Raw genomic sequence first — 23,416 nt, 5'->3', positions numbered from 1 at the left:
CAATCGGGTAGGAATTCTTTGCTGAATCCATAACTGTGTGGGCTCTGTCATTTATTTCCTCCGTCATATGAGTCTTGGTGTGAGCAGCCCTACTGCACGGGCCACCTGGACTTCAACTGCAAGGTACACTCCGCTGTCCCATGGGTCATATGACATCATTCACAAGGGTACACTCCGCTGTCCCATGGGTCATATGACATCATTCACAAGGGTACACTCCGCTGTCCCATGGGTCATATGACATCATTCACAAGGGTACACTCTGCTGTCCCATGGGTCATATGACATCATTCACAAGGGTACACTCCGCTGTCCCATGGGTCATATGACATCATTCACAAGGGTACACTCTGCTGTCCCATGAGTCATATGACATCATTCACAAGGGTACACTCTGCTGTCCTTAAACGGCTGTACATTTTATGCCGTAACAGTATAAAAGTACCCACGTCATTGTCACATCTCCAGCACCTGTCCGAGTACTGGGGGAAGATCCTAGCCAATCGCTCAGGGGACCTGTACCACTGGGTGATGAATTTAAAATTGAGCTCCTGTATCCTGCCTGACACGGACATTTTGTGCATAATGGTGAATGCTTTGAACCAAGACTCCTCCGTCAATACCTTACCCAAATCTCTCTCCCACCCTCTTATATAAGTCAGATCCTCCGCCTGTGCCTCCCCATCCAGAAGGAAGCTATATAGTGTTGAGATTCTGCATGTTCTCCCACTAGGGGACACGCTCAGTTTCTCAAATGGGGTGATTGTGGACAGCAAGTTGGAAAACTCCCCCAGGGAACTAATGTAGTGTGTAATTTGTAAGTACTGGAACCACAGTCCTCTGAGCGGGCCCCCCTGCTCCGACAGTTCCCCCAGGGCCCTGATGCCTGAGCCTGACACCATGTCCCTGATTCTAGAATGTGTGCTCCCCAATCTGTCCAGCAGTTGACCTTCTCTGAAAAATAGACAGATTTGGATTGCCCACTAGAGGTGTTAAAGGTCCCGGACTAGAAATCAGCTGTCCCCTGGAGGCAAAACCCGACCATGTCTCAAGGAGACTCCTTATGAATGGAAACTGCTCCAATTCCTTTTTAAACCTTTTAGTACCTTTTTGATCCTTTTAGTACCTTTTTGAAAAACAAGCCCTCAGACAGCTGCGTTGATGGATAAATCAAAGCTATGATTTCTTTTATTGTGTGGAGGAGAAACTGAAAGGGGGTTGGTGGTGGGGGTGGGGGTGGGGGTGGGGGGGTTGCATCCCTAAAAGGCATCGCATGGTACTCATTTGACGTGCGATGTGATGTTTCTCGTTGAGATCAATGAGAAACACTTGCGTCTCTATGACAGGCGTGAAGATTGCGATTTCCCAGAAGTGATTCGCTTTTGCCAGCAATGAAAGTATTTTGATTCAAAAGTCTTTTTTTTTTTTTTTGTTTTGTTGTCTAACCTGATGAAAATTTACCACGGTCACACAAATCTCCGAATTGCATCAATAAGTAAAAGCATTCACGTTGTTACCACATAAAATGACAGGCGCCAGATTGAAAAATAAAGCTTGGTCCTCAAGGCCAAAATAGACTCTGTCCTTAAGGGGTTAATGGCAACCAAAATTTTTTTTTAAATTCCTATGTTGGCTTTGCGGACCAGCAGCAGAAGGGTGTTGGTCAGAGGCAGCTGCTGTATGTCAGGAGGGTGAATCAGATTTTGGAAAAGAGAACCTCTGGTTGCATCTGTCTAGTTGTGAGTAATATGGAGGCGGGGTGAGGGGGGCCGAGTTAGGAGGAATAGGAGGGTTTATTTTGCATAGTTTTAGTCTTTTTCAACAATATTTTCAAGGTGTATCACTTCCAAACTGTGTAAATGGGCAGCCAGGAAAAAAACTTATAGGGCAATAGAAGCAGGAGAGGAGAAGCCAGACACTCACACACGTGCTGTTACATATAATTGTTCACATCTACACTGCTCTGTACTTCTTGATGATCTTATATCTGTGTGTGTTACAGAACATTAGGGAGCAGAATCTGTGGTTTGCTCTGTGCACCGTGTATAGAAGATATAACAGCAGGCTCCTCCCACCCATTCAGAGAAAACTGAAAATTAGAGATGCAGCCTACAGAAGGGGAAAAATGGTGATAATGAGGAGTACAAGTTGTATAGTGCCGCACCTCCTGTACACACAGCAGCTTGTTCTAAATGGTCAAGCACATTTTAAATTTGTCAGGCTGTCGTGATTACACCCCCACCTTATAAGCCACGCCCCTGCGGACCGATTCTTTGTGCTGGAAAAAAAGAATTGCTGCATGCCCCATTTTCATAGACAAGAATAGTGAGCACATGTGCTGGGTCCGTGAACGTCGAATGGTATCAGTGCTCTTGTGCTTTCTGGGTTTCTTATATGGCCGTCTGAATACGGGCTTACAATGATAAATTCTTCCCATGGTACGTAAAACAAGCCTGCAGGCCACTGTAACTTGGACGCACATAAAAGCCGCCCCAAAACTTTACATTATACCACTCTGAAATGTTATAATACAGTAGTAAGGTTGTTTTTGTTTGTGTTCCCCCCCCCCCCTCACCTCCCAACAAGATTATAACCTTTAAGTAATCTTCCCAAGCAGACTGCCATAATATACTAAGGAAGGTCCAGACAGGACTTACTCTTCACAAGTCTTGCATGCAGATTTGCTGTAGACTTTACTCCGCTCATCTAAAAAGGGTGAAATCAGTGGTGACGATCCGCAGCATAATTTGATATGCTGCAGATTTTATGGGAACCTGTCATGTTTAAGACCCCTAAACTACCAGAGTCCAGGGAGCAGTGTTTAACCCCTTCCCGCTCCATGACCTAAGTGCTCAGAGGGACACAGATGGTGTAAAAATAAGAGCAAAATAAAAAATATTTAAAAAAAAGTTAACCCCTTTTTTTTTTTTCATGCTTTTTCTCATATTGGCATAAAAAAAAGTAAAAATCCCACATATTTGGTAACGACTAGAGATGAGCGAGTATACTCTCTAAAGGAAATTGCTCGAGCGAGCATTGCCTTTAGCGACTATCTCCCCCGCTCGAGACTGAAGGTTCGGGTGCCGGCGCGGGGGAGCAGTGAGTAGCGGCTGTCAGCAGGAGGGAGCCGGGGGGGGGGGGGGAGAGGGAGAGAGAGATCTCCCCTCCGTTCCTCCCCGCTCTCCCCCGCAGCTCCCTGCCCGCCGCCGGCACCAGATACTTCAGTCTCGAGCGGGGGAGATACTCGCTAAAGGCAATTCCCTTTAGCGAGTATACTCGCTTATCTCTAGTAACGACATGTACAATAAATTGAACACTCTTTTTATCCTGCACGGCAAAAAGCGGTTTAAAAAATGCTAAAAAACTGCCTCCAAAAAAACGCAATAAAAATGATCCAAAAAGTGTGTACCTATAAAAACTGCAGCTCATCTCGCAAAGAGAGCTCCATCAATGGAAAAAAAAAAACAAAAACGTTATAGCACTTTGAATGCAGTGATTTAGAAAAAATAATTATTTCCAAAAAAAGGGTTTTTATTATGGAAAAGTGGAAAAACCTAAAAAATAAGAATTTTGGTATCGTTGTAACCGTACCGGCCCGCAGAAAAAAATGGAGTGTCATTTATGCTGCATAATTAACGCTTTAAAAAAAAAAAAAAAAAAAAAAAATCTATGGCAGAATTGATGCGTTTTCTCTCCCTACAATCATAACAAAATTATAAAGGTTTTACAATGCAGTCTATGTACCCAAAAATGGTACCAATATAAACTACAGTTCGCCACACAAAACAAGCCCTCATACGTCCGCGTCGACGGAAAAATAAAGTTATGGCTTTTGAAAAATGGAGGTGAAAAATACCAAAAATCGTTTGGTCTTCAACGCCAAAATAGGCCGTGTCCTTAAGGGGTTAATACTCACCAGGTGCTCCATTTCAGTGCTGTGACCCCCCAAGGAGTTACCAGGTCTGTGCACATACTCTGTCATAGAGATGAATGGGGGAGCATATAGAGCCAGCTGAAAAATTACGCTGCGGGGACACGGCACAGGAACGGGGCACACATTGAGTATGAAGCACGGCTCCCTCCAATCTAGTTTGTGGAGCCCAAATATGATTATGGGGCCCCTTTTTAAAATCTGTGCTACAGGACAACTTCTACTGTAGATGAGATTTTTTCACCTCCCCTCTTTTTGTCTTAATATCGTTGTAACTGCAAAAGGTTGTATGTCAAATTTATCAAACTTTACAGGAGAGACAAAAAACATTCCTATTTTGCCCCGATCATCTTGGCTGCTTTTCTAAATGTATGATAAGTGAGTTTCTCATTGGTGTGTTGACATACAGCGTATTACAGTTGTAGTTCACTAGACTGGCCACCAGGGTGCAATAAACAATTTGATGAGATTTTTTTTTTTTTTTTTGGGACATACAACCTTTTGCAGTTACCATAATGTTATGCTACTTATTTTCTCTATGCAAATCCATGGCGGAGAATATGCAGCCTGTGTGCTACACGTGTCTAAAAACCCTGATGGTGCACCGGTTATACCTCCGCTACTTCATCTCCAACACGCCATAATGGAGTCACATGTCTAGATCTGTAGGAGTTATACTTATGGAAACCATATGTGTATATAAACTTTTTTTGTTGTGTTTGCCAGTTTTTCACTTCTGCTTTCTTAGGTAGAACACGTCCCCTTCTCCCTCCCGTCCAACGTTTCTAAAGTCTATTTCTGTTAAGACTATGTTGTGTATACAGGGACAATGCAGGGTTTTAATGACCAGGAATCATATGACAAGTTTAAGCAATTGTATGACCCTGTTAAATCTAAAATGTCACCCTACCGGTTCAGGCGCAGACATAGTCTCACGATCTACCAGTGAATGCAGGCTATAAAATGTAATATTGGTGTGTTTAGATGGGGCAATTGGAGTTAAAACTGCAATAAAAAAAAATAAAATCATGGGGGGCATCAGAAGAGGTCTAGGGGCGCATGACGAGAACATTGTCACTGGTCAGACCACACATGGAATATTGTGGACCTTTTTGGGCACTGGTACTCAAGAAGGACATATTGGAGCTTGAGAGGGTGCAAAGGCGGCAACTCAGGGGAGTTGACAGCTTGTCTTTAAAGGGAACTTTCCACGTCCTATGAGCCCCATATATTAAGGTTGTGGACTTGTTGGACGTGCCTCACTGAGTCCAGGGATGTAATCTTCATATTTGCTTGTCTGCCTGCAAAGCTAGTGCTTGGTCCATTTAATAGACTTCTTCTCTTCATTACATATACACACATTAGGTCTGGGAGCCTTCACGAGTCCCCATGGGGCCAAGGCAGCCATTGCCCTCCATGATGGTGTGTGGGATTGATGGGCCCACAGAGAGGCTAACTGCTTAGATCGTATAGACTGTGGCATTGAAGTGGTTAAATGGATCTGATCATGGTTCTTAGACCGGCCAGTTGTCAGCGGCACCTGTGCAAACTCCATTTCCCCCAGCTTGGGGTATACAGCATCTCATTGTTGGAAAACATTTTTAACTCTGAAGATGGTTGTTTGCTTGTTTATGGCTGCTTAAAAAAAAAAAAAAAAAAAAAAAACTACAGAAAACACCTCCTATAAGACACCACACTAAGGCTTCCCGTCCATCGGTTTAAAAAAAAAAAAATCCGGCAGACCCTGCATATGGCTGCCTGTGGTTTGGGTTATTCCCTGCTCTGTTTCATAGCAGGGTTGCCTATACAAAAATATATAGGACTCGTGCTGCGTGGCATTTCGAGAAATGGAGCATTCTGCGATCTGTGTCTCGTCCGTATCAAGACACAATGCCTACATGCTAATGCACATGGATCAATGAAAGGCCATTGATTTTCATTGACCCCATTCACCACGTAATAAGCCGTGAAAGAACACCTGTGGACGTGAACCCTATTGCCGGGCTCACACGCTGTACCAATCTCCCATAGGTGGCCATGTTACCGCTCACATGAACTGTGCAGAAGAAAAATCTCAGCATGTTCTACCTTGACGCATATTATGCGCACATACATGCCAAGATAGTACATGGTGCTGGGCCGCCTGTGGTCTCTACGCAATGTTGCATATTGGCTGCGTATTATGCATATATATCTCGCAGCCCGCAAGATGCTCTCTACAGAGTCCGACCTTACTGATAACTCATGCAGAAAATTCCACACCGTGCCAGAAGCCATACAACACATCACCTCCGGTGGCTCTCGGCGCAGACAGATTTACACAGGTATAATCAAATAGTAAATCTAATCCAGCAAGAGTTTGTAGACTTGTAGACTAGCAGAAACTATCAGACCCTCCTATCCCGTACTACAGATACAATGTGTTTTCTAGGATGTATCACAACAGCCGTAATTAGACAATCCACCAACAGACAGACATCACACTCGGTGTCAGACATAACACAACCTCCTCCCTCATAGATGTATTCATCCCGCACCATGCACTGAGCTGGCCCAGGATGGGAGATGCCGGTCATCCTCCTTCACCAGGGTTGGCCCTCATACACCACACAAGTCTACAAACTTGACATCTAAGCAAACTTCATGTTGCTGCAGAAAGCAGCTGGCCGGACTCCAGGTCACCTCGTCGGGACGTTTCTAGACCCAGACACAGGTTTAATTCTTGCATTGCTTCGGTCGCTCTGTACTTGGTACCGGTACGGAGGTGACAGTTTTACACATTAATAGTATGAAGAACCATATTTTATTACTAGTAGTATTAAATTCTTCTTGGTCGCCAGACACATGTAGCAGCTGCTGTCTGACCAAGATGGGCTCGACGCAAGCGGGAACCACGGTGCTTTTGCTGCATGTTGATCCCAGACAACCCCTTTAACCTTTTCCAATCCAATTTGTATCCTGGTTTTCCTAGGGGGCTTACTCTTTTTCTGCTGTTACACAACAGCGCTGTATGTTGGCTAAAGCCAGTACTGCATGAGGTGACACTGCATGTTGGATAGGCTCCGACAGCATAGAGGCTGGCAATATACAGTAAGAGAACCCCGACGGACGTCTTCCAACATCGGAGCTGTACAGCCTTAAATCATAAGGTCTTCAGAGGTCAGACAGTGGATTGGAAAAGGTTAACAGCCACTTAAAAGCCTTCTGTTTGTCTGCATGTTAGCGGCTCCTTGGCCAGACAGCCATTACTTCTTACCCTTCTCTTCAGTTTATCCTAAATTTACAGAAGTTCATCAATATAACACAGAATTTGTGCATTTTCAGACTTCTCTTTAAAGATGTATGAACTCCGCTGTTTGAATTTTGTCTGAGCAGAGATCTTTCCTTCTGAAGAGCAGTCATGGAAGCCGTCTGTAGAGCTCTGCGGCATGGGCCTGCTGGCTCCAGCAATGTCTCGTGTATGGTCGCTCCCGTTGCCCCTTACAAGCGCTCCAGAGGTTCCCTCTTCAGCTCTATGGATGTGCCGGGTGAACCGCTAGTGGTCTTTGCATGATGCTGAAGGTGATAGACACGGAGCGTGGGGACAGCCCACTTGACACATTCAGAGCGCTGGGAGACTAATCTGTGTGTAAGGGGGAACTGGGTTGAAAAGAAACAATAGGAATGCCTTGTTGGAGTCAGCAAGCCCCAGGTGTGACAGGTGGTCTTTAGGGGGTGTTCACATTATGGCAAACTTTTTTTTCCCCCTTTAATTCTTTCCATACATCTGAATGTTGATGGTGAAAAACTGACTTCTGCAAGCCTTAATATGGATTTCCCCTTCTTGAGTGCAATCTGTTTCTCCTTCTTGCCATTAAGATTACAGAATTGGTAACAGATTATTATATTAAAAAAAACCAAAAACTTTCCACTTCCTTAATTGTATTTTCTTATTTCAACTTCCTCCTTTGTTTTCAGGTTTATCCGGTTCTATCCACATGTTGTTGAACTGAGTAAGACTTACTAATGGGATATTCCCATCTTGGCCACCATGGAAATCCTGCTCTGTAAAAGGTGGAGGAGAGTGTAGAAACTGCCAAGAAGGGCTGCGGGATTTCCGCGACTCCAATAGGAATGAATGGGAGCTGCCAAAATGACGTGGCACAGCAAGCTACACTCTCCACACCTTTTAAGTTTTGGCAATGGCGTAGCTTTATGCTCCATTGTTTTCATAACTTGTATTCAATCGTATAGAAATTACAAAAACTGCGTAAACCGATCCCATTCAATAGGGGGGGGGGGGAGGGGGCGGGGGGGCTTGGATTGGCATTACTTCTAGAGATGGATGTGGGTCCCAAAATCCTGCAGCTCTCCTGGACATTGTCAGGCTTTGCTAGAAAAGTCTGAGATGGGGAATACCCCTTTAACCCTTTCTGCCTCTGTAGCATGCATGTACATCGCAGAGGTAGATGGTGTGGGAGCCAAGTCTTCTGCACACCCCATGGCTGCCAGCTGACTCCAGTGATCTCAGCTGGTTCTGGTCACGGCCTTGTAACAATAGACTCTCCCCATTGGTCCCCAGTGATGTACTCATGATATTGACATTGGCCCTGGGACTACTGACCGTCACCATGTACTAAAGTTTTGCAGTATATTGTAGAATTGCTATAGAATTGTGTGTGTGTATGTGTATGTGTGTATATATATATATATAATATCACAAGATTTCAGAGATGTGTTTTTTGCGGTTTCTGAGAAAAATATTCTTAACCGCTTGGGGTCTCCCTGCAGTTTCACTAATTTTGTAAACTGCTCTGCCGATAGACTGCGCATGGCCGCGTATCTTGCACATGTGCAGTGCGAACTTTAAAAATAAATTATATATATATATATATATATATATATATATATATATATATACACATACAGTTAGGGCCAGAAATATTTGGACAGTAACACAATTTTCGCGAGTTGGGCTCTGCATGCCACCGCATTGGATTTGAAATGAAACCTCTACAACAGAATTCAAGTGCAGATTGTAACGTTTAATTTAAAGGGTTGAACAAAAATATCTGATAGAAAATGTAGGAATTGTACACATTTCTTTACAAACACTCCACATTTTAGGAGCTCAAAAGTAATTGGACAAATAAACATAACCCAAACAAAATATATATTTTTCAATATTTTGTTGCGAATCCTTTGGAGGCAATCACTGCCTTAAGTCTGGAACCCATGGACATCACCAAACGCTGGGTTTCCTCCTTCTTAATGCTTTGCCAGGCCTTTACAGCCGCAGCCTTCAGGTCTTGCTTGTTTGTGGGTCTTTCCGTCTGAAGTCTGGATTTGAGCAAGTGAAATGCATGCTCAATTGGGTTAAGATCTGGTGATTGACTTGGCCATTGCAGAATGTTCCACTTTTTTGCACTCATGAACTCCTGGGTAGCTTTGGCTGTATGCTTGGGGTCATTGTCCATCTGTACTGTGAAGCGCCGTCCGATCAACTTTGCAGCATTTGGCTGAATCTGGGCTGAAAGTATATCCCGATACACTTCAGTATTCATCCGGCTACTCTTGTCTGCTGTTATGTCATCAATAAACACAAGTGACCCAGTGCCATTGAAAGCCATGCATGCCCATGCCATCACGTTGCCTCCACCATGTTTTACAGAGGATGTGGTGTGCCTTGGATCATGTGCCGTTCCCTTTCTTCTCCAAACTTTTTTCTTCCCATCATTCTGGTACAGGTTGATCTTTGTCTCATCTGTCCATAGAATACTTTTCCAGAACTGGGCTGGCTTCTTGAGGTGTTTTTCGGCAAATTTAACTCTGGCCTGTCTATTTTTGGAATTGATGAATGGTTTGCATCTAGATGTGAACCCTTTGTATTTACTTTCATGGAGTCTTCTCTTTACTGTTGACTTAGAGACAGATACACCTACTTCCCTGAGAGTGTTCTGGACTTCAGTTGATGTTGTGAACGGGTTCTTCTTCACCAAAGAAAGTATGCGGCGATCATCCACCACCGTTGTCTTCCGTGGACGCCCAGGCCTTTTTGAGTTCCCAAGCTCACCAGTGAATTCCTTTTTTCTCAGAATGTACCCGACTGTTGATTTTGCTACTCCAAGCATGTCTGCTATCTCTCTGATGGATTTTTTCTTTTTTTTCAGCCTCAGGATGTTCTGCTTCACCTCAATTGAGAGTTCCTTTGACCGCATGTTGTCTGGTCACAGCAACAGCCTCCAAATCCAAAACCACACACCTGGAATCAACCCCAGACCTTTTAACTACTTAATTGATTACAGGTTAACGAGGGAGACGCCTTCTGAGTTAATTGCAGCCCTTAGAGTCCATTGTCCAATTACTTTTGGTCCCTTGAAAAAGAGGAGGCTATGCATTACAGAGCTATGATTCCTAAACCCTTTCTCTGATTTGGATGTGGAAACTCATATTGCAGCTGGGAGTGTGCACTTTCAGCCTATATTATATATATATATAATTGTATTTCTGAACATGTTTTTGTAAACAGCTAAAATAACAAAACTTGTGTCACTGTCCAAATATTTCTGGCCCTAACTGTATATATATCTATATATCCTTATGCTGTTTCAGACCGGGAATGCCTATGAAAACACCTCCTGGTTGCCCGCAGCGTTTTATCAGTACGGCCGTGGACATGAGGCCTCGTTATAAAAATTACTTTCCACTGTAATACCTCAGTATTGCAGTATAAAGTTACCTGGACATCTTGTGTATGTATACATCTATGGGTCTAGACTAATTGGCCTCTTTATTAGGATGGTTTCACACTTGCACTGATTCCGCTTTCCAGCTCTGTGCAGGAGGAGGAATCCCCACAGCCCAGCAGTTCCGTTTCTAGATGGAACCAAACCGCGCCGGACGGACCCCGCTGACTGTAACGGGGTTCACCGGCTTTCTGCCCTGCTTTTGATGATTTCCAGAATGACATGACTCTCTTGATTCTTAGAGTTGCAATTACAATGTTGAGTGTGTATAATATAATGTAAGTTTATGTATTTTTAACCCCAATATTTAGTATATTTTCTCTCTCTCCCTGCATCTTCACAGATATGCGTTTACCGTCCTGGCAAATATTTCTGTATTTGCAATTGCCTGGTTGCTGTTGCACATCGAACTGAGTGACACAGACGATTCGGCACATTTAGGGCGATATGATATTCCTGTATTCCGGGTATGTAAAAGTTGACTACATGGAACTTTACAGAGGACCTGTCACTGGGTAGAACCAGTGGGGCTGTGGCAGCGTCCCATGGTCCGTTCCCGTGTATAAGTTTTCTCTTCCATACTCTCCCACATTTGCCTCGGTGGTCTCTTCTTGGGTCTGGATTCCAGTGCTCACTGTTAGGTGGCCAGTACCCACCACCTGCTCTCAGTGGGTGACCTTGAAGCCAAGAAGAGCCCACCTAGGCAAAGGGAGGTGAATATGGAGGGGGGTTTAAAAAATAAGAGTAAGTGGGAGCTACAGAGTTGTGCAGCCAGCCCTGCTGACTATCTAGTGACTGGTCCAATTTAACTTCTACCACCTCGTTTCTTTGTTTTTTTCATGTAGCTGTAAATTTTCTATACGTAACTTCTGAAGTCGGTCATATGACACTCTTGTACAGCAAAAAAAGTTTGCTATAGTATTAGGGCTCATTCACATCTGTGCTTTTATCTTGCATCTACCCCGTTTCCCTGAAAATAAGACCATGTCTTATATTTATTTGTGCTCCCAAAGATGCGCTAGGTCTTATTTTCAGGGGATATATTTTTCAATGAAGAATTATTCACATTTATTGTTGAAAAAAATGTAACATTTCTTATATACTGTACAGTAGTTGTAATCACAAACCAGCATAACCAGACAAACTGTGAATTCTATCAAGACTTTCTTGTTCCTACCATTATATCCATGTACAATAATCTATGGTACATTTACCGCTCCCAATATTTATGAACACAAAGCAAGATTTATCCAATGACAGTCATGTCATCATCCTCTGGAACATCATCCTAACAATCCAAACCCGGAATTTCCTGGGGAATTTCTTGTGATTCCATTTCATTCAGAATCATTGGCCCAAATGTCTCATGTCTAGCAATAGCACTGTCCTTAAATGAGAACTTCTTGTCTTGCCTGACTCAAACACAGGTCACAAGAAATAAGGGCTGTAAAGTACCTGGCTCCCACAGACTGTCTGGAGACTGTAATGATCACCAACAGCAGTTCCTGGACCACTAGTACAGCAGGGACGGTATTGCAGCTTCCGGCCACCAGGGGGAACTCATCACAGCAGACTCGCATAGCAGGGAAAGAGCTAGGTCTTAGTTTTTGGGGGAGGCCTTATATTTAGCACTCCAGCAAAACCTCTGTTAGGTCTTTTTTTCAGGGGATGTCTTATTTTCAGGGAAACACGGTAGCTGTTGCATCTGAGATGCTGCCAAATGGGAAGCAACTGTTCCGTTGCTTTCAGTTCAGTTTGCCTCCATTTGGTTTATTTGCACTTGAAAAATAGTGCAAACTGTTACCCTTGATTTCTATTTCCACAAGGAAAAAAACCCTGAAATTATATATAATTTCAGGGGTTTTTTTTGCATATATATACAGCATATTAAACGCTGTATATACGCAAACACATTGCAGGTGTGTGGTGCTCAATATGCAATGCTGCTATGAGACAGAAATAGAAAAATTAAAAAAAAAAAACTAGTCGCACTGCATATGATGGCGTGCGTGCAATACACTATGATGTGCAGTGCACAGTCGCTGTAGCCAACTCACACAGCTGTAAAACCCTGCACAATACATGCAGCATTTTACGCATACGGCCGTGTGAATCAGCCCTTACAAAAGTAAACTGTTACTGCTCTACAGACCAAGAGGGGTTGTGAATTTAAGGAGAAAAATCCTAAAATCAAATCTCTATCCTTTTAGGGACATTTTCATTGATGACTTTCATCCCCAAATTAGACACGTTAAACGGAGACTCCGGTCCTAAACAAATAAATATGGCCGCACCGCTTCTCTACAACCTGCACACTGGGCGCTGGTAGGCATCGGTAGACTAAGACTCCACATGGTGATTTGACTGGCCAGCAATGCTCATACGGGCAGTACTGGCCAATCGTAGCAGGTGTCGTCAGACGCTAGTGCTGCCATGTTTGAGGACAGGGAAGTCGCTTTAACGCCTAGATTAGGTGATTTTGGTGTACTCTGTAGTGATATTGTTTTTTCATTCTGAGACCTTTTCTCCTGCCCTGCAGACGCTGGCTCTCATTGTAGTTGGCGTTGGAGCATTATTCTCTCTATTATTCCACATTGGAACAAAGGAAAATTCAAGTTTTCAACGTCTTCCAGAATCAGATGATGAACATCGCGATGTTAACGAATTCTCCAGCTCCCCGGAGCCGTTGTTGCTGTGGAAGCATTGGCTTGTCGAGCCATCTTTCTACCAGGTAAGTGGTGTGCTGGAGTGTATGAATGTAGCAGCGGAAATACAGGATTTGTTTATTAAATGTTTAATAAACTTTGTTGTGTATTCATCTCACCGGACTTCAATTCTGGATTTCAGGTGGCTCTCTTATACATGTGCACACGTCTTATAGTGAACTTGTCGCAGACTTATATCGCTGTCTACTTGACCTATTCCTTGCACCTTCCAAAGGTAAGACCTAAAGAAGCTTGCTTGAGTTTTGACTTTTGGGGATCTTTCACACCAGACGCAGTAGGCCGCAGGACGCACCGTAAGCCGCAGTATATTCCACACCAGGCTACCTACGGATTTGGATGCAGAACTGAAATCTGCAGTTAGACCTGGTCAGGCCTCTTGCACAGTTTCTCCCAGATTTGCCACAGGTTTTAGCCGTTTTGATGTAGAATCTGTATATTTAGCATTGCATTTCCTAAAATGTTCTGCATGTGCACATAGCCCAAACTGCACGATGGCTGGAAGGTTCTTTGCTTCCTGAAGTCTCTGAAGACAAAAAAAGTTTGCTAGAAGTTTACCTTCCCTTTATAGCCAATAAGTAGAGAACCTTGCACAGACAGACTAAAATAATGCAGAAATTACAGTTCTGGCTTTGTGGCCCTTTTACATGGGATGAGCTGTTGGGCAAACTATGCCGGACACTCATCCCAGCAATGCTTGCTTTGTACTGTTACACAAGCGAGTATCGCTGGCATCACTCGCAGCCTCCATTTACAGTCGTTGAGACGTAAGCGACTGCTGTTTACACTGAGCGGCACGTTGTTTCGTTTTCAGTTGCTGCCTGCATTTACATGGGGCGATTATCGTCCAGATTCCTGCAGGAGCGTGGGTATCCGAATAATGATCATCCTGTGTAAAAGGGCCATTAGTTAGCACCGTATTCAGTGCTTTACGAATACCACTGATGCTACTACCTGACCGTGGTGACAGGATGGAAAGGGACGTCCTACCCGTGAAGGTACATCTGCAGGTTCCTACATCAAAGAACCAGTTTTAGTAAACCTACACACACACATGTACAGAATGTGCTCCTGTGGGATTCTAAGCTGCGTCTGGTCATCTGATGGGATGTTTGTTAAAATATCGGGATACACAAAACAGGCTTAAAGCAGGAAGTTTGTGTATTCTCACTCATCACATGGTTGGACAACAAGAGTGAATCGACTTCTAGAATGGTGGTCAGTTGTTCTCTTGTGGGCAACCACTGGTGTAAAGTCCTGGTACAAATATATCTCACTGGAGGCCAATAAGCCTGAACAGTTGTATGGAAGTTCAGAAATAAATGACTACAGATAGTCCCCTACTTGCGAACGTTCGGGTTCGCAAGATGCGAACAATCTGTCCTGCACAGTATAACGTAATGCCATAGCATTACATCATTCTGTGCAGGGAACGGACAGGCTTCTATCAAGCCTGTCCGGTCAGATTGCGGGACACTGTGCGGTTGCTAGGCAGCTGGGGGCCTTCTGAAGGGACCCCTGAACGTCGGGTGCAGGCTGTTCTTACAGCGGACACCTGACAGCAGCGGCATTTAAAGTGTTAACCGTTCCGACGAGCGGTACGGCTCGTCGGAACTGCTGCCGCCAGGTGTCTGCTGTAAGATCCTGCTCCATACAAGCATTTGTTCGGACATGCGAACAAATGTACTTGCGAACAGGCTCCTGGAACGGCGGTTCTAAATGCACAATTTGAATGTTTCCACCTAATATCCCAGCAAGGAAATTAAAAAGGTTGTAGCAGAATAAACGATCGCCTACCAATAGAATAGATGTAGGGGTCTCGCTGCTGTAACACCAACTGATCCCAAGAATGGGGGTCCTGTGTTGCCATCTTTTCATCACTGCGGGGTCACTTCTCCCACCAGTGCTGACATTAGATTAAATCCAAATCTCGGATGTGGATTCCTTCTATGGCGAATTTACTTATGGATAATCGTGACTGTGGGAACATGGTCAGAATGTATCCTAGAAACGTCCCACAGACTTGTTAGTGACCGTTTTGGTTGGAACCGTTCTGTCTTATATCACTACAATAAACTTTTTTTTTGCTTTTGTGAAGTTGGTTGATTTGTCCTTTTTGTTTACATTAATTTACCCCAAAAAGTTCTTATGCAGGTTTGCATTTTAGTAATGCGCCTAAAGGGGTTGTCCCGCGCCGAAACGGGTTTTTTTTTTTTCAATAGCCCCCCCGTTCGGCGCGAGACAAACCCAATGCATGTGTTGAAAAAAAAAACGGATAGTACTTACCCGAATACCCGCGCTCCGGTGACTTCTTACTTACCTTGCGAAGATGGCCGCCGGGATCTTCACCCTCGGTGGACCGCAGGTCTTCTTTGCGGTCCATTGCCGATTCCAGCCTCCTGATTGACTGGAATCGGCACACGTGACGGGGCGGAGCTACGAGGAGCAGCTCTCCAGCACGAGCAGCCCCATTCAACACGGAGAAGACCGGACTGCGCAAGCGCGTCTAATTGGACGATTAGACGCTGAAAATTAGACGGCACCATGGAGACGGGGACGCTAGCAACAGAACAGGTAAGTGAATAACTTCTGTATGGCTCATAATTAATGCACAATGTACATTACAAAGTGCATTAATATGGCCATACAGAAGTGTATAGACCCACTTTGTTTCGCGGGACAACCCCTTTAAGAGATTTTACAACTGACTAAAGACTGACAGCTCTAAGGGCGGTTTCACATCTGCACTGGGGATTCCACTGTCCTGCTCTGTTAAAGGAGCAGGAATGGGGAATCCCCACGGCTGAACAGTGCCGGGCGGACCCCATTGTATAGGGTTCGCCTGCTTTCTGCCTAGGTAGACTGCTGCTGGGTGGAAGAAAGAGCGCCGCATGCAGCGCTTTTGTTTCGTTATATTCATTCGCATCTGTTACGGAACCTCCAGGCGGAACGTCCAACACAGATGTGGAACCAGGCTAATTCTTACACTGGCTTTAGTGGTATTTTAATCTGCTGTACCCGTCTCTTTTCTTTTATAGAAGTACATTGCTACAATTCCACTGGTCATGTATGTGAGTGGATTTGTTTCATCATTCCTTATGAAGCCAATCAACAAATATATTGGACGCAATGTGAGTGTTGAATAAAGCATACATGCACTTGTCAATAAGCGGTTTGTGTACACGAGGAATAACACTTTTCTGGCTAATGACATTTATCGTACATTTTTCTCTATTTCCCCTCTGAAGGCTGTATATCTACTCTTCAGTTTTCTGTAAGCTAACAAGTAGTATAGTTGCTATGTCTTCCATACACGCCACATGGAGGAAATGTTTCTGCTCCTTAACTTTCTGTAGCGCGCACAAACAGCAAATGGAGGACCGTGCGTAGCAGGACTGAGCAGTGAAGATGTAATTTTAGTAGCTGCCAAACACAGTAAATATTTACTTTTAGCTGCAAGCACATGTCTCTCCCTGTTTAGCTGCCTCCCTTTTCTCCCTGGCCTCTTGTATGAGCAGCATGAACTAACAAACTCCCTAAACTTACTGTCTTGCTGTCTGCTACTAGACTTCACATGACCACATGCAGTATAAGCAAATGAGAAGGCAGGGAAACCCTTAGTAGCCAGCACTCTAAAGGCATTTTTCAGTACAAAAAACATAATTTTGGGGTAAATAAAGTGATTTTTGTACTTTTTGCTAGTGTTATGGAAATAATATATTACAATAACACTAGTTATCACATTGAGACACCTTCTGCTTAAGGGTCAATGCCCATGTACAGAATCGCTACGCATTTTCGCTGCGGAAAAATGTGCGGGGATCCCGCAGCTATTAGGTTCGTTTGAACCTAATGCCTTTCCGCTTGCCAATTCTCACATGTGGAATTCCGCAGCGAAAAAAAAAAATCGTGTCATGTTCTGTTTTCCGCATATTTACGCCGCGGACGTCTCCATTTATGGAGACGGCAGAAATCCAGGATCACTCGCAGGCAATTTTTTGTTTAATCGCGGTACTTCTACAGCGTAAATCCACAGGCATATCCCACGACGGTCTTGGGCACGAGCCCTAATACGGTAGACAAAGTGTAGTGACCATTGTTTTTAAATCTACATAAGAAAATAGAATATAGCCTACCGTATGTTAGTCTGGCAAGTTTGTAAACCCTCCTACTTTACCTTTCCAGATGACCTATTTTATTGGTCTGCTAGCCATTGCTACTTTTGCTGCCTGGGTGGCTCTGGATCCAGAGCTTAATGTGGCCGTCTATGGAGCTGCTGTTATATTGGGATCTGGGTCAGCGACGATCTTGGTTACATCTCTTTCCATGACCGCTGATCTCATTGGTCCGCACTCAGTAAGTAGATTCAAATGTCCTTTATGTTTTTACATTCCTCATATGCAATATATATTTTTGTCCCTTAGAGGGCAATAGTGAGTTGTTTTTGTATCCGCTGGGCAAATACTAGCACAACCCTGAAACCTTCACAAGGGGGCTGTTTAGCATTAAAGGGGTAGTGTGACCAAACAGAAAAAATACCTGCACTCATATGTTCTTGGTCTCCTAGTTCTGTCCAGCACATTCCTTGTGGAATTTTTGTTTTTTACCCTTTAACCCCTTGAGTGGTGGGTTTCTTACCACCCTGTCAGACCCACCAGGGCAGGTTTTTTAAATGGGCCAATCATTTAATTTCAACTAATTTTCCAGTTGCGTTCCAAGAGCCATAACTTTTTTCATTTTTCCATTGACACGGCCATATGAGGGCTTGTTTTTTGCGGGATAAAAATTGTAGGGAGATTGGGGAAAAATAAAGAAATTCTGCCATTTTGTTTTTTGGATTTCATTTTGGAGTTCAGCGTGCGGAATAAATAATGTGATAAGATTATACTCTGAGTCAGCACGATTCCGGCGATACCAAGTTTATACAGTATTTTTTCGTTTTGCTATTTTTGTACATTTAAAACATTTTTTCTTAAAGGTTTGCTTTTGTGTCGCCACATTCCGGCGCTCTAGAAGGCGTTTTTTAAATTTTTTTTTTTTTTTTTTGCGGGATAAACTCTTCATTTATCTAATTTTTGGAACATGTAAAATTTTGATAGCTTTTTATTCCATTTTTTTCTACTGGCAAGATTAACGATCTGTAATTTTTGCGTGTTTATTTTTATTTTTCACTGCATTCTCTGAGCAGTATAAATATATTATTTTTTTAAGGCCAGTAGGATTATGCCAATACCAAATTGTAATAGTTTTTTACTTTTTTGTGACTTTCTAACAGTTTAAAAAACGTAATAAAAGTTCAAATCACCCTCCTTTTGCCATATCTATAATAAAAAATCTAAATCCTAAAAGAAAAATACATATTTGGTATCGCCACGTCCATAAAAGTCCGATCTATAAAAGTTTTGCATTATTTACCCCGCACGGTGAACGTAGTCCGAAAAAAAAAAAAACCCACCAGAAATGCACTTTCAGTTACCCTGTCTCCCAGAAAAAATGCATTAAAAAGCGATCAAAAGTCGAATGTATTCAGAATTAGTAATAACATAAATTACAGGACACCCCAAAAAATGAGCGCTTGCTCAAGTACTTTGACGGAAAAATAAAGTTATTGCCCGCAGAAGATGCAGCAGAAAATAATTTTAAAAAATTGAATTTCTTAAAAAAAATACATGTATTATAGCAAAAAAAACCTATAGAAGTTTGGTATCGTAGTAATCGTACTGACCCATAGAATAAAGTTATGTTGTTTTTGTTGTAGTTTGTGCGCCATAGAAACAAGACACACTGAAAGATGTCTTTTTTTTTTTTTTTTTTTGGTCATTTTACCTCACCTACAATTTTTTCAGTACATTATATGGTACAGTAAATGGCACCATTGAAAAATACAACTCATCCCGCAAAAAACAAGCCCTCATACAGCGACATTAATGAATAAATAAAGAAGTTATGATTTTTTTAAACAGGTGGAGGAAAAAAAGAAAAAGGGGGGGAGTGACCGCGTCATTAAGGGGTTAAATGTACTAACTTCCTTTTCTGGGTCACTACGACGCAGGGATACCATATGTGTAATTTTTTGTTTTTAATTTTTTACAAAGTTAAGGGAGAAAAGTGTTTTTATTATTTTTTTTTACTTTTAAAATGTTTTTGTCCCTATAGGGGGCTTCCACAGAGACCCATCAGGACCCCCTGATCACATTCCGTGGGTCCGATGGTGACAGCCCTTTACATGCTGCAGTCGCATAGACCGTGGCATGTAAAGGGTTAACAGCAGAGATCGGAGGTTTTCTGCATTCTCTGCTGTGTAAGAGCTGATGCCCGGCTTTCCTCTGTCAGCCTTTTACATGCTGTGGTCGTATAGACCATATCATGTAAAGGGTTAACACAGCAGAAATCGGAGGTTTTCTCTGATCTCTGCTGTAAGAGCTGGTGCCTGGCTGTCCTTTGACAGCCAAGCACCAGCTCTCCTTGCCACAGAGACCATGGGCTGGCTTTTGACAAGCCTATGGTCTCCATGGCAACCTGTAAACAAAGCAATACAGGAGTTTGAAAATAGAAGCGAGAGATTGACGGCAGATCTGTAATATCTTCCTGCTTCCATTTTCAAAGTTCTGCACTGCTCTGTGGGACTGTGCAGGCAGAGCACACTGCCACAGCTTATGGCAATGTGCATTGCAGGTCCCCTAGTAAAACATAGCCCAGAAATCTTCCCCCACATTTTCAGTTTTACCTCCCAACCTTCAAATGTTCAGCAATCGACGTATAGCTGTCTGAGGCTTGTCTTTTGCTGAACAAGTGGAATTTTTAAAGCTTTTCAGTACATTGAAAAAGTATAAGTGGAGTTAAATGGGGGTAAAAAAAACCATTCCGTTATCATGGGTGGGGGGGGGTTTAATTTTTGTAGTGTACACGCAGCAAGCAAAAAATGGCTTAATTCTATGGGTCGGCATGATGGCTACGATACAGAATTTTTATAGTGTTTTTTTTTTTTGCTGTACTTTATTTATTGCTACCATCTTTTGATTGCCATAACTTTATATTTTTCCATCGATATAGCAGTGCTGTTTTTTTGCAGGTCTTCTGTAGTTTCTATTGGTACAATTTTGGATACATACAACTTTTTGATTGCTGTTTTATTAAATCTTTTTGTTTTTGGAGAAGAGGTGACCAAAAACAAACTACTCTGACTTTTTTTTTTATGATGTAAAAGTAAATTTTACTTAAGTCCCCACAGGGGTCTTGAGCTTGCGGTCATTCTGATCTCTCCTTCAGTATGATGTAATGTGTTACGCTTAGGGTGCCTACCCACTACTTTTTTTTTTACTGCGAATTCGCAGCGTTTTTTCTCCCAAAGTGTCAATGGGACTTGCTAATATTAAAATCGCAACACACCAAAATCACAATGTAGCCGTAAATTGCGATTTTTGTGCGTTGAGATTTTAACATTAGTAAGTCCCATTGACACTTTGGGAGAAAAAACGCTGCGAATTCACAGCGAAAAAAAAACGGTAGTGGGTGGGCACCCTTATCCCGCGATCTGACAGGCAATCAGCAGGGGCAGACTAGGAGCTTTTGGAGAGCCCCCAGGTGCTACGCCAACTGAATGGCACCCAATGATCTCATCGCAGCGGGGCAGTTCGCAACCCTGATCGCAGCATTTAAAATATTGATGCCAGCATTTAACTCCTTAACGACACAGGACGTAAGGTTACATCTTGCACTTCTGGGGTGTTTATGAAGGGAGATTGCGGGGCGATTTCACTCCATAGAACACGGGCACCAGCTGTTTCGTTCGTGTGTGTGTGTGTAATTAAAAATATTAGCGCATTATTTATCTTGCACGGTGAACGTTATCCGAAAAGAAATAAAGTGCCAGAGTTGTGCTTTGTTTGGTCACCATTTCTTTAAGATGAAAGGCAATAAAAAGCGATCAAAAAGTCATATGTATTCCAGAATGGTACCAATGGAAAGTACTGCAAAAAAACCTGTTTTGGTATCATAGTAATCGTATTGACCCATAGAATAAAGTTATGTCATTTTTGTAGCAGTTTGTGCGCCGTAGAAACAAGATGCGCTTAAAGATGGTGGAATTTCTGTTAGTTTGTTTTTTTTCCATTTCAAGAATTGAGTTTTTCAGTACATTATATGGTACCATGGAAAAAAGACAACTCGTCCTGCAAAAAACACCCTCAGTTACGTCGATGAATAGGAGTTATGATTTTTTTTAAAAGGGGGGAGGAAAAAACTAACATGAGGTGGGCGAAGGGGACGATCCTTAAGGGGTTAAAGGCTTAATAGCCACGATCAGCCTGGCAGGTGCCAGCTGTGAAAAACTGCAAGCACCTGCATTGTATGGATCGGCTCCCAATCCTCCTCCATACAAGCCCAAAGCAGCGGCAAAGATCAGTGGTCATGACCCGGACAGCAGTGGCTAGGTGAGTATTGTTTTTTTTTTTTTCTTTTTTCTTTCAGCATCCTTGGCTGTGTTTGCAGCTGTGCTAATGTATTGCATACCACCCATGGCATTGTCAATGTTGTAAAAATAAAAGTTGAATTTTTTTTCAGCCCTTTTTCCCAGAAAAGAAATGTAATAAGTTAAACAATGCACTATATGTATTCCAAAGTGGTGCCAATAAGACTTAGAACTCGTCCCATCAAAGCAAGGACTCATACGGCTGTTTTTTCAGTTCATTTGCCAAAAATAACTTTCTTTTTTTTCGAAACTTATGGATGATTCTCAATTTTAATTTTTTTTTTCACTTTTTTTTTTCTTTTCCTCTGAATTACAAATATTAATACTTCTGTCTTTGCAGCACAGTGGAGCATTTGTATATGGAGCGATGAGCTTCACTGACAAAGTGGCCAATGGTCTGGCTGTAGTGCTGATTCAGTCGCTGAATCCATGCCAGTAAGTATAAGTGCTTAACGTAATGACTTAAAGGGAATACATCTCCTATAATGTGATACTAATAACTGTGTAGATTTTATTAAAACGAGATGCTTATGTACTGTATTTTTTACATATAGATAGATAATAAATATATAATATCTGTTTTCTGTCCATGATTATGGGACAGCCATTTAGCTTACAGATTCTTTAGAGTAGTGACATGAACTATAGGAACCTGTATATGCTCATATACTTCTATAGGTGGTTGTGCAGGGAAGGAGAGGAGGAGGAGGAAAAGGTAGAGAAAACAAGGGGGTCTGCTATCTTGGACCTAATTCTTACCAAAAGGGAGGAAATGGTTGGGGAAGTAAGGGTGGTTGGGACCTTAGGAGGCAGTGATCATGCTATCCTTGAATTTCGGATAAAAAGGGAAGGAAGATCTGAGAAGACTCAGACCTCAAGGTTGGATTTTATAAGAGCAGATTTTAATGAAGTCAGAAAGAGGATAGAAAAAATCCAATGGCTGGATGTTCTTAAGGACAGAAATGTCCCAGAAGGTTGGGAAATATTGTGAAATGAGATTCTCAAAGCACAATCACTAAAAGAAGGAAGAATGGGAAGCATTTAAAGAGACCAGGATGGATGAACACAGAACTTGCACACATGCTAAAAAACAAGAAAAGTATGATTTTATCAAATGAAAAGAGGGGAGGAATATCTAAAGAAGAATATACTGCGGTCTGCAGAAACTGTAAGGCAAGTGTTAGAAAAGCTAAAGCTAATAATGACTTGAAGCATGCAAAAAAGCCAAAAGCAATAAAGGATTTTGGGGGTATGTCAAAAGCAAAAGGAAAGTCAAAGATGCTATCGGATGCTTACAAGATGAAAATGGTGAATTGGTTAAGAATGGTGTTGAGAAGGCCGAATTTTTAAATTCCTATTTTGTATCTGTTTTCTCTGAGAAAGTAGATGTAACATCAACTGATCTTCCCTGTGCTATTGGGGGGATAGAAGAATGCAGAATTCAGGTTGCAGACTACCTATAAGCAGAGAGATGGTGAGGGTACACTTGGCTAACTTAAATGAATTCAAGTCTCAGGGTCCAGATGAGTTACATCCTTGATACTAAAGGAAGCAGCAGAGGTAATTG

At 42.6% G+C, this 23,416-nt stretch overlaps 1 protein-coding gene across 2 annotated transcripts in view; it reads left to right on the top strand.

Annotated features, from left to right (window-relative positions):
• The window catches only part of MFSD12 (major facilitator superfamily domain containing 12), a 50,756-nt gene that overhangs the window by 11,798 nt on the left and 15,542 nt on the right, over positions 1 to 23,416 (top strand). For both annotated transcript variants that reach the window (XM_066574514.1, XM_066574515.1), the window contains exons 3-8: positions 11,000 to 11,123; positions 13,196 to 13,387; positions 13,504 to 13,596; positions 16,418 to 16,510; positions 17,565 to 17,735; positions 22,190 to 22,284. In XM_066574514.1, coding sequence (XP_066430611.1) covers positions 11,000 to 11,123; positions 13,196 to 13,387; positions 13,504 to 13,596; positions 16,418 to 16,510; positions 17,565 to 17,735; positions 22,190 to 22,284 — 768 coding nt within the window. The remainder of the gene's footprint in view (positions 1 to 10,999; positions 11,124 to 13,195; positions 13,388 to 13,503; positions 13,597 to 16,417; positions 16,511 to 17,564; positions 17,736 to 22,189; positions 22,285 to 23,416) is intronic.

Source organism: Eleutherodactylus coqui, chromosome 7 (assembly GCF_035609145.1).
Source record: "Eleutherodactylus coqui strain aEleCoq1 chromosome 7, aEleCoq1.hap1, whole genome shotgun sequence".
Classification (NCBI taxonomy): domain Eukaryota; kingdom Metazoa; phylum Chordata; class Amphibia; order Anura; family Eleutherodactylidae; genus Eleutherodactylus; species Eleutherodactylus coqui.
This window is presented reverse-complemented; position numbering and strand designations above follow the sequence as displayed.